Source organism: Polypterus senegalus, chromosome 10 (genome assembly GCF_016835505.1).
Source record: "Polypterus senegalus isolate Bchr_013 chromosome 10, ASM1683550v1, whole genome shotgun sequence".
NCBI lineage: Eukaryota > Metazoa > Chordata > Cladistia > Polypteriformes > Polypteridae > Polypterus > Polypterus senegalus.
In genome coordinates this window covers 108,072,944-108,091,046 of record NC_053163.1, presented here as the reverse complement: position 1 = coordinate 108,091,046, position 18,103 = coordinate 108,072,944, and the positions used below count along the sequence as shown (strand labels likewise).

Sequence of the window (18,103 nt, the reverse complement as noted above, 5' to 3'; positions counted from 1 at the left end):
TTCGGTTGGCTTTTTATATTTTCTTCCTCCTCCCCCTTACTTGATCAAAAAGTATAATATCGTTTACTTAAGCATTTTATTACGCTAATGGGCCATCTGTTCTTATTTTTTTTTTCCTTGTCAAATAGATCCTAAAGGAGGAAAGGTCATCTTTCTTATGTCGAACAGACGCGTTCCTAAAGAAACTTAAAGTTGTCCTCGGTCAGCTTACTGCTTCCTGTCTTATGACAGACGCCTGTATGAATAACCTGCCGCTATAGCAAAACGGCTTTGTCAGCTATTAACCCTAAGTAGCTTGCAAGCAGTTCATTTTTCTTTCACAAATATAACACTCAATAGGAAAATGACTAAAACAGTTCCAGCTGAATTTCCCCGAAGCGGAGAGCAGTGTGTTGACAGCAGTCGTACGGACCCTTGTGCTTAGTTGTCCCACTGTTGCCGGTGTTCTTGTCCATAACCACTGCCTCAAAACAATGTAAACGTGTTGTAGTGACTAAAAACTTCAACTAATGGACATACTAGAGAGAGCTGTGCAACACATATTGGATATTTAAAATAAAGGTGAACATCAATATAATTTGGATATTTGACATACAACAGAATTTTATTAATTAAAACTGGCATTTGCCATGAGCTGGCTGTTCAAAGATTTGCCATTTAAGTGTGACATTTGCCAGATATGTTTGGTATTTTCCATTGTATACAGAAAAAAAAATGTTTATGTCCTGTAAAAGCAGAACAAATGACACAAAAAAACTGCACAATTAACAAATGGCAACCCATAGGCGGAGACCAAATTTCTGCCTGGTAATGGAGTAGGCTCCCCCTAACCTAATCCCTTTTTAACAGGATGCTTTTCCCTCCTATATATTTAAAAACCTCCAACTGGCCTGAAAACTCAATTAGCATAATGTTCAAATCTATCAAGTTTAACACCAAATGAAACTCTGCATTCATGAAAAAAATAAAAACATACATGGGGAAAAAAAATGGACTTAAAACAGGTTTTAATTATTGCTGAATATGCAACTGTCACAAAAGTCAGGAAAATAAAGTACAAATATAGAATCATTGCTATTTGACATAAAAATTATTATTCTAATCAAATCACATATTGTCAGTATTTTATAACAGAGTAAGCATTACTACAGAGACACTAAATTATAACACCTTGACAGTAAAAGCGAGACTTACAATAAATCTTACTTACTATCATATAAGCAATTTGACTTTTCATGGAGATCTGCAAAAAGCACTTTGCATAAAAGTCATAAAATATAAATAATAATAAAAAAAAACTTCCCCCAGATAAATATTAGAAATTGCTGGCTTCACTTTTACGTTATATCTGCCCATGTGGCAGAACTTGACATATCCTAACTATACAATCAAATGAAGCAGCATCATTGCAAGAAGCCAGGAGCAGTGTCAAAAGAAAGTTTAAAATGAATTGGTCTTTCAAGGCTGGCACATTAACGTCTAAGAAAATGGATGGAAAGATGTACTTGTATCAAACAATTTAAAACGTTCCTGTTTCTGACATGACTACACCAGACCCTGCTAGATCCTGAAGCGCACTGTCACATCACACTGAACAGAGATCCACCATAAAAGAAAACACAGACATGTATGTGTTCTGAATCTCTTGTGACAAAGTACAAAACGGACATGAAATTCTCTCCTAATAAAATTAGTGTTACAACCAACGAGAACTGAAGGTTAGTTTATACAGCAAAGAACATACCGTCCGTGTTTCTTCATTATGAAGGAAGAAGTCATTGACTTAACCTTCCTAGAGAAAAGCTTGTATTTCTAATAAGTAGCTTGAGTAATGAATGAATGTTTAGGATATGACATGTGCACACTTTTATTAGCACAGATGGGACACACACATACTACAATATGCAATTTTTTAATTGGGGAAAAAAATAAACCTTCCCGTACAACTGATTACGGTTTATATGTACTGTAGATAGAACGAGAACAAATTTTACACTTAATAGAAATATAAAACAACTCAGTAGGATAAAATAGAACTTTCACGATAACTGTTTATAATTTGAAATAAAAAAATCATTTAAATATTAAGGAAAAATATCTCTCTCTATATATATATATATTATAGTATTTGGTTAAAGCAGCTTGTAGAAAGCCCTAGTATTTTTCACAAAGTATACTTACAATAAGTAGTATTAAATCAAAACACATGTCAGCATGTAACATCTTTAGAATGTACAGGAGGCCGTCTAAAAACGTTTACTAATACGTTTAGGAAATGTAGGTTTTAATCTTGGACTCGATTGGCGAACGACAAATTGGACAACTTCTAACCCGTGCTGAGCATTCTTGACAGGTGACCAAGTGACCACAGGGGATAAAAACGACTATACTATCTTTAGCGAAGCATACTTTGCAGAGCTTCTCATCCTGGAGCTTCCTAAGCCTTTCCAAAGTACTGGCACCTGAAAAACAAAAAAAAAAAAAAAAGAAGTAAAATTAGCCTAAAATGTTCATGGTTCCTGAATCCATAAACTTGGATGTTTAATAAAGGTTCAGTGTAAGGAGGAGAGTCTATTTGGAACTTGCCTAGGAAGTGATGCAAAGTTAATGAGCAATACGTACAGACAAGGAAGAATTTTTAGTTGCCGCCTATGAAAAATCAAAACATCGCTCCATTTTTTTTCCACTGTTGTGAGATGGGTGGCTAAACTAAATTTGCTGGACTCCTTACATTTCTAAATCTCTCACAGCCTTTTGTTAAAATACTTTGTCATTTTTGTTGTGCTTGTCTATAATCCAACAGCTTCTCTACTTCATTTTTGCAAGTAATATCTTTCTCCTATCTTTATTTTTGAATGTTCCTTTCTTTAAGTAATTAGTAATGCTAATTTGGCCTCAAAAATCCTAATTACAACCACATACAATAAAAGTTAAACTGCATGAGGCAACATTTAAAAAACATATATTTGGGTGGAGTATTCCTTTAAGAACAGAAAACTGGCTGCTGTTCTTTGGATATTAAAGATCCTAATAAAAGGACCTCTGACACCAAATGCATTTGCTGTTTCCCCGACACTACAGAGCCACCAACCTAACAAACATGGAGTCCATCACTTCAGATTTTGCAACAACTTACCTGGTGGACCACTGCTCAATACTCTGTGGCGAAGCTAATAATAAGGAAATGTTTAAAAGGGGCTCCCTTTACCTTAAATTACATTTGCCAGATGCTGTCAGAGTGCTGCAATACCTAAAGTCAGTTGAAGCTCTTTGAGCATGGGAAAGAGCACTATATAAAACTATTATTATTTATTTTTATTAGCTGTTGAGTATCTATTCCATATCCCCAGACTGCAGAACCCCTATAAATTACGGTTAATCAAAAGCTATACAGAAATATATAGGAGCATACTTCTTGGACCAAACGTTTTATTTGAGAAAGTGCTCTAAAGCCAACAGTGCAATGTCCAATAAAGTACACAGCTTACTGAAAACCACTTATCCAAAAGACTATTGATAACATAGGTAGACAATTTTTGAATACACAATCTAAGTGGGTTGTTCAATAATGATGCATCCTATCAGACAGCTTCCTTACATCAGAGTTAACATCAATTTTGTTTATTTAATTTTTACAACTGTCTGATATCATGCTTTCATATTCTGCAATTTTATATCCAAGTGCTAGAGCTCTAAATTAGTATAATAAATTTTGCTTTGAGTTTGTTTTACTTCGGGCTATAACTCTTTTGCAATATACCCATTGCGGTACTTCTTGTGCGATTTTGGGCTATACAAGAAATAAACTGTATTGTACTGTATACCATACAGGCATTAAAAAAAAAAAAACAATGAACAAATACACAGATTAAATAAACAAACTCACCTTTTTCACCCTTTTCTTCTGTCTGTTCATCACAACCGTTCTCCAACTATAATCACACAAAAGACAAAATAAGTTAGATTAGAGTCAGAAAAGAAAAACCACCACATACTGTGTCCATTTGTCTCAATCTATATCGATACAACACATCTCTCTCTGCTGGAGTTGTAAGGCTTATACGTCTGTCATGCAAAGCTTCACACACCACTGGCCTTTGAAACATGATCTTGATCTCAATCAACAGCTTATGCCATGACACATGCAACACAGCCTATAAGCTGGCCGTTAGTTGGACCGTATGTATTTCATATGGTTAGTGAGTGTATTATAGATGGAAGCATGTTTTTCTAGACAAGATGTGCTGGAATTGCTTTGTAACAGAAAGCGTAGTGACCCTCTGAGCTTTGGCAAAAGTAACGGCAAAACAAAGCTAATGCTGAAATGTAAGAAAGCTTCCCAAATCCTAAACACTTCTATGTGAATTGCCCAGAGAGGAAAAGAATTAAAAAGTGTGTAATTTGAAACATTAGGTTTTTTTTTTTTGTTTTTTTATTCTATTATACTAGCCAACCCGCGTCGTACCATATGCCGCATAATCAGGCCGGTTTTTTAATGATTTTTAAGCACAGGGAGAAAATGAACATTTGAAAAATCAGTAATGTAATAAATCAGCAAGAAAAGCAACATTATAACAATGCACGGAACGAACCAACACAGTAAAACAGTTTGCTATGGTGCACTCGGTCGTGCGTCGTAACCGAAAACTCGGTTTTTTAAAGACTGCTTACTTCATTGTGTTTTAACCTCAGTTGTAAAGGATTGTTTTGAGGATCTCATGGGGATACCCCCCGCAAACCGTTTTACACGCTGCATATGGCGATTCACCTCCGCGAGAATAAAACTTAATGGCCTGAATAACATTTTTGTTTGAGGGAAAAGCAGACAACATATTTTAAGCAGAGTCTCATATAGACTGTACACAAATATAGTAATACTTGGATTTTGCATAAAAAGCAATATGTTGTTCAGCTGCCAGCCAGACATGTTATTCATCAAAAGCCTTAACTGGCACCACAGTATCTTACTACACTATTCTGCCTTAAAACAAAAAAAACAAAAAAACAAAAAAAAAAACTCAAAATTACTTTTCCAAAAATATTTTAATAAATAATATACTGAGAAAAAAGCATGTTACAGCCTCTGTGTGGATTGCATTCAACTCACCAGGATTGTCAATATTTCCAAGAAAACAATTTTCCAGGACATTCCAGATAAATATGGTCTTAGATTAAACAACATGCACTCACACACAAAGAATTTCAAATTTTTTGTAATACCACTGTGAATCAAGGAAGAGGCATGGTAGCTAACAACCTCTCCTTTTATACCCACAGTTCAAAGGGATTTGGACTGGAGAGCACTACTTCTGTCTTACCCACAGGAGACCCAACCTTCATTGAGTGCATAGTAAGAACCTGAAGGCCAATGGAAGTATACATTCTTTAAGGACCTGTGACCAAGGACAATGGATCTCCAATTCTGAAACAGCATTCAACCATTAACGGCTGAAGCTGTTATTTAGCACTCCTGGGTGCTCTCATTGTCCTCTTCTTTAACGAACATCATACTGTTTGCTCTGGTTTCTCTCCTATTTTGCTACAATATCTAATTGAATTTATTCTGTCATACCCTTGGCCCTACCAATTAACACTTTTTTGTTAGCTTACTTGATAGACAAACCCAAGTGACCCCCTAGAGAAATCCAGTGCAAATTAAAGACCTACAAAGTTAAGTGTAACTACTGAAAAGTGAACACTCCTTTGAAGAGTCAAAGGTTTACAGTTCAGAAAACACACCTTTCATGATTCCGAGATATGCTTATGACAAACAAACTTAATGCACACATGCAAAACAGTACAGTATATCATCTTATCACAAAGAAAACTGCATCAGTGCACAAAAGAACATGTCATAGATCTAAAAATAAAAACGTTGCCCATCATCATCTAGTGAATCAAGTCTCTAAGAATGCATGTTGCTTTACCTCATAAAATACTCAGTGACAATGTGAACAATCTGTCACAATTAAATATTACTAACATTATTACTAGGCTGCATCCTGATGCTGAAGAAGTGTAGTGGGCTGTTCCCGTGATTAGGTACGTTATACCAAAACAGAAATAAAGGTACTCAGCCGTACCACTTGATCACTTCTCACAATCTTCCAAAACAATTTGTTGTTGCAATCGAAAGAAAAGCTTACACAAAAAAGTAGTCTTTATTTTTTTAGATTCAATAATTTCCTGTTGTTAAAGTAATCTGGAGTAATCTAGAAGTAATGTGTCACTTTAAAGGGACTGGAGACTGGAAAATCATTTATTTAGGATTTATCTCCAGGTTTTCAAAGACATGCATGCTCCTGTATGAACAGGGATTACACATGTAGTCTCAATAGCCTTTTCTCCGTATTTGGATAAAAAAAATTAAAAGCACAATAACACTTTTTAATTTCCAATAGCATCATGAGAAAGCTGAGAGTCTGTTCATACCAATACCAACACACAATTAGTTTCTCTTTAAAAATGACTTAGCTTTTTGGATCAGGGTATATCATTTAAGATGTTAATCTAATAGTACTATAAATCACTCAAACACTGAAAAACCTGTAACTATAGTATAATACATGTCCAAAAAAACACACAATCGTGAGAAATGTTGCTATAGTACATGTCAGCACAAACAAAAAAGAACACAAATCGACTTTTTGTAATGCTGACATGAAATAAATAGCATAATTTTTCTAATTAATCAACCATTACAAAGAATGCAATGCAAAGCTTAACTTATTAGACTTAGGGGCCTGACCTTTAACAACTTCAAAAGCAAATATACAGATCCTTCCGTCTACTCACTGTTTCAAGGGGAGTACATTTTTCTTTAGACATATTAGCATTACATCTTTCTTAGCTATCAGGCTAGTTCTTTATTCCATTATATTAGAGGTAGTGCTGAAGAGCCTCTCAACTCTACATATTAAAACAAATTAGCCAAAAATTAAAGGTTCAAATATTCAGAATATAATTAAATATTTATTTAATGATGATCTCAAGAGAAAAACTGTAGTGACCACACATTTGTTTGTGCTTACACCTTTTTGAAGTTTAGGTGTGTGGTTAGATTTTTGAAGCAAGTGAAGTTCTAAAACCCATGTGTTATTTACTCTGTTAGTGATTCTAACAAGAATTAAAAAAAAAAAAGAATACACCGACTAAAAACATTTAAACTGAGGTTGGATTGTTGAACACCTACTCATCTGCACAAATCTGTGCTCTCTCTCTCTAGCTGTTTTCCTTTAACTTGGCAAGGGAATGAACTAACCAAGGAACATCTCCAACTGTTACACTGGCTTGGAAATAATAAAATGGTCATGAATAACAGTCTTAGCATGGAAACTATAGGTCTGTTGACAAAGGTTGATTGGATGGTTTTCCAGCCACACTGAAAGGGAGCATGATGCATAGATGATGTATAAAGAGACAGACAGCATATGCATCTGCTAATATCACTCTCTTTTACCTAATAACCTGTATAATTTTTGGAATAAATGGAGGGATAAAGAATAATAATAAACCCATACAATCACCACTTCAACTGTTTAAAAAAGGACTAGTAATCACAGATATTTTTCCTTTACTTACAGCAGTGGTCCTGTAGTGCTTCTCAAACTGGATGTTGTTCACATATGCCTGTCCTTTCATTTTAATCAAATAACTACATCTGTAAAGTACAAAGAGCAATATTACATTAATATTATTAAAAAAAAATCTTAGGCGCAAGCATTAGACTGTATTAGATAACAAACCACAAAAGCATACCCTGGGTAGTGCTTGGCATGTTCTTTCCAGGGGTCTTCATTTGGATTCCAGTCCTTTAGACCACCGTTACACTCAAAGCAATACACCTCGTCCTGTGTACCTACAACATAAATAATGCATTAGTTGATACATTAACTTATTTAATAAAGCATGAAGAATAAGAATAGCTCCAGTGCTTTAAAAACAGTACACATTTTCTAAACTGTATTTTACAACCCACTAATGTTCATTTATCACAAATTCCTATTTAAAATGTACCTGGAATACTAAATTTTGTGAGTAACCACTTTAAATCATTTAATACACTTACAAAGTGATACTTAGACAATGATGCATACTTCTGGAAAAGGTGCTCTATGTGAAGTTGGAGAATGCAAAATTGTTTCATATACATTAAATAAAGATTACATATTCACACGGTAGCATGTGTTGCATCTATAACACTGCAGGTCTTGTAAAAAACTGACAAAACATTTTTAAGTTGATTTTATATTGTGCAAAAATCAACATTTTAATCTCTATAGCTTTTTTTCTTATTTATGAACTAATTTTTTGGAACACACATGTTTGATTACATTTGACATTTGATTACATTTGGAGGTCCTCCAACACAAAATCAGCATTTATTTTTATCTTACCCTTGCTATAAAAACCAGCTTCCGCAAGCTTCTTTGGTTCAACAATGTGCTGGAGTCTTGAAAAGCTTCCGAGACGATCTTCGTAACATGACATAAAAGGTGCCGTGATCCTTATGGAAGACTGGACATTGGGTACATTTCCAACTTCATGTCCCAGGATAAAAAAGCAATTGGGGTAGTGTCTCTCATGCTCTGACCATGCATCATCACCTGGCTCCCAGCCCTGCAGGCTCCCACCACAGCAGAAACACACCACCCTGTCTCCAATGGTGGTATAATATAGTCCAGCTTGGGCCAAATGTTCTGGACGAACTGGAGCAGATTCTGGCCAACCATGAAATGAAAGCAGCCTTGCCTCCTCGCTACTCATATTGGGATTTCTTGGGTAAGGAGGAGTGTTGTCAACCACACCGCCAGTTCGAATGAGGTAATCCATTTCTTCTGTGTTTTCACAATTGACATCTCTGTTAGGTGGAGAAAAGGCAGAGTCTGCAACTGGCCTCTGTACATTAGTGCACGCAGTAAGTTGAGGACACAACCTCCAAGTACAATGAAGGTATATGCATTCAGGAGATGCCTGCAAATGTTTCTCTAACGGGTCATTAACACATTCCCATCCGTTCAAAGTAATGTTGCAGCTGAAGCATTTCACTTGGTCTCCACCTAAAAAGTAAAATCCAGCCCTTGCCAGATTATCAGGGTGCGGAAGGCTACTATTATGAAAGGAATCCATACGGTCTTTAACATTAGACATTTCTAAAGACAGGTCCATCTCAATGTCAGAATGAGGTTGTGAGAAAGCCATTTAGCAGATAAAGGTGCAGTTGTGGGACTAATGATGTTTAGTTGTGCTCAGCAATGAAACCAAAAGATTTACAAAAATTCTGAAAGGAAAGAAAAAGAAATTAGTCACAAAAAAATAATCAATTTATCAAAATTTAGATCATTTCATAACTAAAAATGTAAAGAGCACAGGTAGGCCTAGAATTAAAAATCAGATCTTACTCTAGAGTACCCGTATTAGTAATTTAATTAAAATGAATACAAAAAGTAAAATAACCCAAAAACATCTTCGGAGTTTAAAAGCTGTTTGGTAAACATTTGCTCTCTTGAAAATAAAGCGGTTTTGGTAAATGACATTATATTAAATACAAAAATCGACTATTTTTACATTTCTTCATAAATAAATGATTAAGATAGTAATACCCCTTAAAAAAAGTAATTAAAAGGTACATATAACCTCATCCTGGTTTAATGAGAGTACAACTTATTTTCAAGTAGAATGTCAAAAACTGCAAGTTAGGTGCACAGTAACAGAGCTCTTTTTCTGGCCTGCACGGACTACTATTCCAGAATAACACTAGATTCCCTGAAACCAATGAAAAAAATTTGTAATCTTAAATTCCTTCGCACCTCTCCATTAGCGTCTTTTGTTTAGCAAATGTGTTGATCAGCACAAGCAGCAAACAGCCTGCTATCCCAAACCAGCACAGCTCTATCAAGGCAAAAAGTTGTCCCAGCTCAAGTCTGTTTATCTGGGTATGAGGTTCCTGGAGATGTATAGGGTAAATAATATATCGTTATTTGGAACACATGCAATTCATGTGTGTTCTGTTTACAACGATCAATGTAAATGTAAGGTGACAGGAAATGCGACACATGAAATGTTGAACACACACCTAAAACAGAAACATTTTTCATGTTATAGTACTAATGGCAAAATTTTGAAATGAAGTGTATCATGTGTCAAGACTGAAGTCTAAATATCAAATAAACACTTTAGCAAAAGGTACACGTATAACAAAACAAGCGCTCTTTTATTCAAGAATATTACCGAAGAAAAAGAAATCGGGTTAGGGTACACTGCTGACACAAATGCTTGGCTGGTACAGCGGTAACAAATGCTGTCTCATAATCAAGAGGTTTCCGGTTCGATTCTGGGTACTTTCCAGAATTACCATTTTGAGTAGTGACCTGCTCTTATTGTTACTATTATAGTATAAAAACATACATTTGATTCGAGTCTGTAACAGCTGGTGTAAATTTCTGGTACTTATAAAGGTTAGCCTTTATATATATTTTTTTTATTCAGTTTAATTCTCTCAGTCACGTTCACCTTGATCGGACACTGCTGTTTTCAAATAAACACGTTCTATAACAGAGGCGAACTCGGATGAGGGTTCTACATCGGAAAAAGAGAACATAAGCCCTCCCCGCAAGTCCAGTCACACATAAGAACAATGCAGCTGCACCAGACGTAAAGGTGAAAGATGGCACCGTTTGGATGCAACAACAAGTTGGGCATCATCCTGCCAGTCAATCTGCCACACGCATGTCCTTCATTGAAACAGCAGGGCTTACAAAGCTCGCCAAGGTACAGTGCAAAGTTCTGTTTGTGATTATGTTTTGTGATGGCCTTTATATGAAAAACATTTATATGTTACATTAAAGCCACATTGAATGTTGTTTACCTATATCTATTTATTTACTTATCTTTCTACAGCGTAAAGTCAAAGTAGACTGCAGAACTTTCTGTTTTGCTCAGCACAGGCATGCTGACAAAGTACTTGTGCAATGCCACTCCTTATTCAGGAAAAGATCCCAGTCATCCCACGGGAGAAATACCTTCTGAGACTAAGGTCAGAAAACTTATGGAGCTGTTTCTGGACTAAGGCACAACCGTAACAACAGTTGTGTAAAATGCGACAGGAGCTTCCACCTGCAGCTAAAGACGTTCGCGTACTGAAGTAGCATTGCACAGGTTCTTTGTCAGCATGCTTGTGTCAAGCACAAAATCATTGAAAAGAGTGCTACTGTACTATGCTTCCGCATTTATGACTTCTACAACATGAATTTGCATTAAAACAGTTTGATCAAGTTTAAAAAAAAAAAAAAAATTGTTGAAAAAAACATTTCTTGGGTTTTATGTACTTGTTTATACCTACGAAAATTTGTCATAAAGCTATACCACCATAACCTGAGACCAGCCTGCAATGTCTTATTCACAACATATTAATCTACAGGGGAATTAAACATGGGTGCACTATTCATTACATTCAGAACAAAATTTATTAAAGAGAAAATTGGTTTATTTCTGATTTTCCAATGGTATTAGGCAGGTACTGCAACTGTCTAAAACCTGCTATGATTTTCCTAATAAAAACCACAACTGATAATCGTGGGAAAAAATCTTGTACAAAGTTACCCATAATAGACAGTAACATCTAAACTTAGAAACAATTATTTAGACTGCATACCTTTTTTTAGAAAAAATAGTGTTCACTATAATTAACGTAACAAAACTGCTTAATATTATTAGCTCTTTAGTTGCCTACACTAAGAAATGTTGAGAACTGACAACTATGTTACTTTTGTACAATCAAAACATCATAAACTTCAATTAGCATGCTGGATTTGTAGACACGATAAGTTGGTCTTGCTCTATTAGAATGGCAAAACCTTTAAATGTAAACCTGAAGCACAACTGCACAGATCTGACCACATCTCCCACCTATAACCCGGTGACTGACAGCAGCAACTCTCTTACTCAAACTAGAAGTTTTTATGTGTGTTTGAGGGATGTTTGTTTGTTTATATTTTTTTTCTTATTGAGCTTGTGTAAAGTTTTGGTTTACTCTTGGGGACAAATAAATTATTATCTAAGATTCCATTAAATGTAAATGTGCTTCACAATTGCGCACATCTAGTCACAATCTAATCCATTGATCTCCCGCCTACAAGCCTGTTACTAGACAGTAACAGCTATCTTATTAGCTTGTGTGTGTTTGGGGAGTTGTTATTATTATCCAACCCTCGACTTTAACAAGGGACTCGGTCCCTGAACTAGCCACACAGCATGATGGAACCTCCACCAAATTTGACAGTATATAGCAGGTGTTTTTCTTGGAATGCGGTGTTCTTTTTTCCGCTATGCAAAGTGCTTTTTGTTATGACCAAGTAACTCAATTTTGTCTCATCGGTCCAACGTACTTTGTTCCAAAATTAATCTGTCTAATGAGCATTTGCATACAACAAGCAACTTGGTTTGTGGTGCGAGTGCAAAAAGGGCTTCTTTCTCATCACCCTGCCATACAGATATTCTTTGTGCAAATTGAGCTGAACTGTAGAACAATGTGCAGATACACCATCTGCAGCAAGATGTTCTTGCAGGTCTTTGGAGGTGATCTGTGGGTTGCCTGTAACCATTCTCACAATCCTGCGCATATGTCGCTCCTGTATTTTTCTTGGCCTGCCAGACCTGGTGGGTTTAACAGTAACTGTGCCGGTGGTATTCCATTTCCTGATTACATTCTTTACAGTTGAAACTGACAGTTTAAACCTCCGAGATAGCTTTTTACAGCCTTCCCCTAAACCATGATACTGAACAATCTTTGTTTTCAGATCTTTTGAGAGTTGCTTTGAGGATCCCATGCTGTCACTCTTCAGAGGAGATTCAAAGGGATGCACAACTTGCAATTGACCACCTTAAATACCTTTTCTCATGATTGGACACACCTGTCCATGAAGTTCAAGTCTTAACGAGCTGATCCAACCAATTTGGTGTTGCAAGTATTCAGTATTGAGCAGTTACATGCATTTAAATCAGCAAAATTACAAGGAGACCCACATTTTTGCACAGCCACTTTTTCATGTTTGATTTAATTTCATACAACTAAATACTGCTTCACTAAAAATCTTTGCTCAGAAAACACCCCAGTACTCAGATGTTCCTAGGAAATGAAAGACATACCACTGTTATCTTTTTTTGTTGAAAGTAAATTATTATGCAAGCTGACAGGGGTTCCCAAACGTTTTCATATGACTGTATATACACACATTTTTTTGTGGTTATTTTGTTTTCATTGTGCCTTTCATGTGACAACGTAAGCTGAACAACCTTTCCACTCCTTTTTAATCACTGAACCAGGTCAATCCATGGTGCTAACATGGTCACTGCTGGACACATTCACCATGCCAAAAACTGGACATTCTATTAAAACAGTGCATCTTATAGATGACAAAATACTATTAAAAACACTTTTTGCAAAATGTTAAAATAAGTAATTGCTAATGATAAAATAATTTATATGCCTCCCACTATTAAAAAGTTACATATAATTGCAAAAGCATAAAAAATAAATAACCAACTATCAATTGAAAGAAAAACTAAAAAGGCAGACATTGCTATTTATGCAATTTTATCTTGCATTCCATAGATAAACCAGAAAAATATAAAAGAGCTTAATGAAAAGCTGTCCAGAAATCTTTACGTTTTAAAAAACGTTTACAGCATAATAGCACAGACCCCTGCACCCCCAACCGTACACTCCTAAGGCACTTATCGGATTTGAAACAAAGGAGGTGCTTTCCAAAAGTAAAAACTTAAACTTTCCATCTTCATTTTGTGTAAGCCAAAATCGGAAATTACCTAAACTTTATCAACACTAAAGTAAAATTCTTTATGCCAGTGCCAATTTTAAGTCACAACATTCCTGTTTTAATTTTTGTGTATGTTAACTGCAACATTACAGAAATAAACAGTTTAAAATTTTGGTGAAACATGCGGTTTGATCATGCACATACAGAATTATATTCAACACACTAAGATTTACATACCTTTTTCCTTTTTAACAGGCAGTCGTGTGTTTTGAGCACTCTAAGAAAACACACAGCCAGTTTTCCAACAACTTAAGCTACCAACATATCATACAATTACTTGGACAGAATATTGCAAAAATAAAAATCCAACAAATAACATACATTTTACCTAGTCGGTTTGAAACAGTCCCTATCTTAAAGGCAGGAACTAATCCTGGAAATGGTCCTAATCCACCAGTGGGCCCACTCACACAGTACAAATTTGGGATCATCAGTTAATCTTAACTCATACATATCTGAGAATGTAAAAGGAGAACTGACATACCCAGTGGATAATCTACATAAGCACTGTAAATACATACATGAGATTTGAACCCAGGACACCTGATCTGTGAGGCAGTGGTGCTAAACACTGCAACATCAAAGCCAAATTTTATTTATAAAAACTTTGAAGAAAAAAAATGTAACTGGATAAACATGGATTAGTGAGACACTTGATTTGACAAAGGGTTACATATAATAAAGGGATATAAATTAACTTTGTGAAAAGAACATTAATTTACTTAAAAGACTTCATGCCCAGCCCAGCCTACTTCTCTTTAAGCGGATGATTGTTTGGATAGGCTCCAGCTGTCATGTGACCCTGCCCTGGAAAAGGGGAGTAGGGTGAGGGATGGCAGCCTGCGCCGATAGTGCGTTGACACACCTACCACACGATGAACCACCTTGACTGGGACTCGAGTGCAGTGGGTGACATCTCAGCACTACACTGGATAAGCAAGATAAGAAAATGGATGGATGGATGGATTTATAAAAAATACTTTCTCTATATAAATATTAATATATTATTTTTATATCCATATATTAAACAGAAAAAAAACTCCTTAACGTTCTTCGGCGGGGTAGACGACCTTTTTTGGTGGTGGAGGTACTTATCAATAATGACTCATGCAGAGGGTCCTATAAAATTTAGGTGTGCTCATGAACTTCGGTAAACTTATTTTAGGTTGCTCAGGAGTTCAACTATTTTCAAATTTGAGACAGCTGGCAAACCTGGAGATTAAATACATAATGGAGAATACAAAATGGAAAATTTGTATTAGATTGCGTGAAATAATTAAAGGGAAATGCTAAATTCAAGGATACTGCCTATCTGGCCAAGTACGCTCTTTTGTCTAAACAATTACCTTTAAAATTTAAAACACACACACACAAATTACCGGAAGGTACGGTCGGGATGCCGCGTCAGGTAAACACATTTTACCCTTCGTCTCACCAAACTCTCGGGTTGAAGTACAGGAATAATGGTCGATGCACTACCCTAAAAAAATTTTTTTTCAGTCACATTCGTAAACGGCACTGTTTATATTGATTTGGGCGAACAGTCAACGTGACAACCGAAGAACCACCGTCAATGTTGCCGCTAAGAAAGATTTAATTTACATCGCTAATAGCACTGTATTCATTTACAAACATACAAGCAAGTCAAAAGGCAAGCACGTATCTAAAAACGTATGCACTTACCTCTCTACAGACTGCCAATATTCGAATGGTAAAAGCTTGGTTTATTTTAATCAATTTTGGATGATATCGCATGGCGACTCGCAACGTTAAAAAACTTAAACCAACCAACTATACATCAACATTATTAAATAGCACCTCGCGAAACTGGGGAATATTAGCCACTTCTGGACACGTCTCCGCGTGCCGCTTGCTCATATGCCACGGGCTGTAGCTTCCCCACCCTTGACAGTGTGCAAGAGTACAACTTACAAGATGTCAGACATGTGATTGGTGACAACTCGGACAGCCTCTAATTTGAAGGTCTGCCATTCGATTATTGCAGGTGAATACACACTATCGGTCCTACATACCCACAAAGTTAAAGCAGTCTGGTAATCCCATTAAATGCTACTTGCGTTACTCAAAAACAGCACAGCAAAAGGAAACAGTCGTCCACAAAGATACTGACTGTGTCTAAATGTCCAGATTCGACCTTAAAACTAACAGTAACTTGAGGTGAATGTTAAGTTATCCACGATTACTTACAGTGACAAGCTCTCTTCAAGTATTCCTGGTGCCAGACAGGTTTGTCCACCCAAGGCCTTACAGTCTTGTATTAATACGACAACACCTCTAGAAACTTGCTACGAAGACGCCTCCAAACAGTCTTCTCCTTTCCGAGTCACCCTTCGCTCGCTTTAAAAACTACTTGCAGATGACACCTACACACAGTAAATATCACTCAGCGTCAGCGAAGACCACTACAATCAACTTCCTCTCTTGACCTAATACAGCCTGCGGATAGTAAATAATGCAACATTACTACCGCCACCTACCGTGTGGAGGCTGCACTATTCTTCTAGTAATTGTAAGATCAAACAAATTCCTGGCATACCCGCTTTTAACAAGCCCTCGACTTGGTGTTGGTGATGCTAACATTTGTGAAACGGACTAATAGATGCCTTTTTGCTTCGACGTAGGCTTGGTTGAAACACATTTTCTCGCTCCGTGTTTTTGATAATTGCTCGTGTTTGCCAAATAAACACATTCCTTTGGTTAAACATTTCGTTATTTTACATTTACTTTATGATTTTTGAAAACGTGTCCACTTACACTTTTTTCTGTTTTCAGTAAAAATGGAGATTTAACTGCAAAAATTCCATTTGTGTTACTGTTAACTGGATATTTGGCTTCTGGGCCAAATATTGCATTTTTTTGATGGCACGTGTTCCAAATGATTATACAAGTGACGTATCAGTAGGATATCAGTTCAATAAACATTTTGTTTTTCATTGAAAGTTCTTGCTTGTTTTATGTCTCCTTTCTTTTTAGATAAGTGGGATCAGTCTCAGTCAATTTTGATATATAGTTTGCTAGGTAATCGTAATTAAACGGTAAACTGGCCGGGGAGCCGGTTTCGAACTCATGATCTCCGGAGTATAAATCAACGGATCATACCACTGTACCACAGTATATAGCGTAGTTTTGGCCAATAGGGTTAAGTCTGTTGGGAATCAGAACTGGTGTGGTGCTGAGGCATCGCCTGCTGCACGGCAGCTCTCCAGTCCCAATTTGAGGCAGCCCATACGGGTGGGAACAGTCTCTCCGGAAAGATGATCATCTTCCTCTGCTGTCGGAGGAGCTGCGAAAACTCCGCATTTCATTGGCGGCACTTTCTGGGGTGCGCAGACCGCGCACTGGCCAGATCTCTGTAGGTGGATACACCTTTTATTGGTCTGGTCGCTCTGATGGCTGTCATACTCGGGGAGTAGCTGTTGCTGCAGCAGATTGGCATCTTCCGATGGTGTATGATGTCGCTCCTTTCAACAAGTGTATTAATATATGGCACTCCCTGGGTGCCTTGTCTATTGTCTCGGCGTATGCTCCGACCGCGGTGAGTGATAGATCGGCGAGGGAGACATTTTATTCGCAGCTGCGCTCCGTGGTTGATGGGTGCCCGCGAGGTGACACTCCTCTGGTCATGGGTGACTTCGATGCAGCCACTGGCACTGACAGTGCTGCCTAAGATGATTGTATCGGTCCCCACAGGTCTTGTGACCGTGGTGAAAGTGGCTCCATGTTCCTTGACTTTGCAAAATGTCAGGGGCTGTGAATCGCTGGATCCTGGTTCCAGCGCCCTGAACCGCATCGTTTGACTTGGTATTCCAATACTGGTGGTGCAGTGAAGGAGATCAATCACATCCTCGTGGGCAGATGCTGGAAGCTCTTGCAAAACTGCAGGGTCTACAGAAGTGCCCAGTTTGTGAATTCTGACCACAGACTTCTTGTTGCTACTCTTAGGATCCAGCTTAGGTCCAGTAGGTTACCACCTACTAGGAAAATGAGCCTGGACTTGGCCAGACTCCAAGACCAGGGTGTTTCTAATGAATTTGCACGCAGTTTGTGTGAGGAACTTGCAGATTTTGGGTATGACTGCCGATTCTAATGTGATATGGGAGACCGTCTGTGACAAGACCCTGAATGTTGGTGTTTCATCTCGCAGGGCACCCTGGATATCATTGAGAGGAGTTGCAGCACACGGCTCAATGGCAACTCTGGTCTGTACCGCCAACTGAGAAGGATGGCTACGAGGGCTCGGAAGGCAG

General features: G+C 37.1%; 1 protein-coding gene across 1 annotated transcript; it reads right to left on the bottom strand.

The window, feature by feature from the left end:
- Positions 1-990: 990 nt before the first annotated feature.
- LOC120537398 (X-linked inhibitor of apoptosis) lies at positions 991-16,286 on the bottom strand. Its single transcript, XM_039766309.1, has 6 exons — positions 16,044-16,286; positions 8,397-9,280; positions 7,759-7,858; positions 7,582-7,660; positions 3,887-3,932; positions 991-2,462 (listed from the first exon to the last, which is right to left on the bottom strand). Exons 2-6 carry the CDS (start codon positions 9,199-9,201, stop codon positions 2,269-2,271), a joined length of 1,224 nt encoding a protein of 407 aa, XP_039622243.1. The 5' UTR covers positions 9,202-9,280; positions 16,044-16,286; the 3' UTR covers positions 991-2,268.
- Positions 16,287-18,103: the final 1,817 nt, after the last annotated feature.

Excerpts from the sequence above, each read along its gene's own strand:
- LOC120537398 (XM_039766309.1), bottom strand. The coding sequence starts at position 9,201 with ATGGCTTTCTCACAACCTCATTCTGACATTGAGATGGACCTGTCTTTA. Across the intron at positions 7,859-8,396 it reads AGCTGGTTTTTATAGCAAGG|GTACACAGGACGAGGTGTAT; the intron begins GTAAGATAAAAA and ends TTTATGTTGTAG. Across the intron at positions 7,661-7,758 it reads CATGCCAAGCACTACCCAGG|ATGTAGTTATTTGATTAAAA; the intron begins GTATGCTTTTGT and ends TGTACTTTACAG.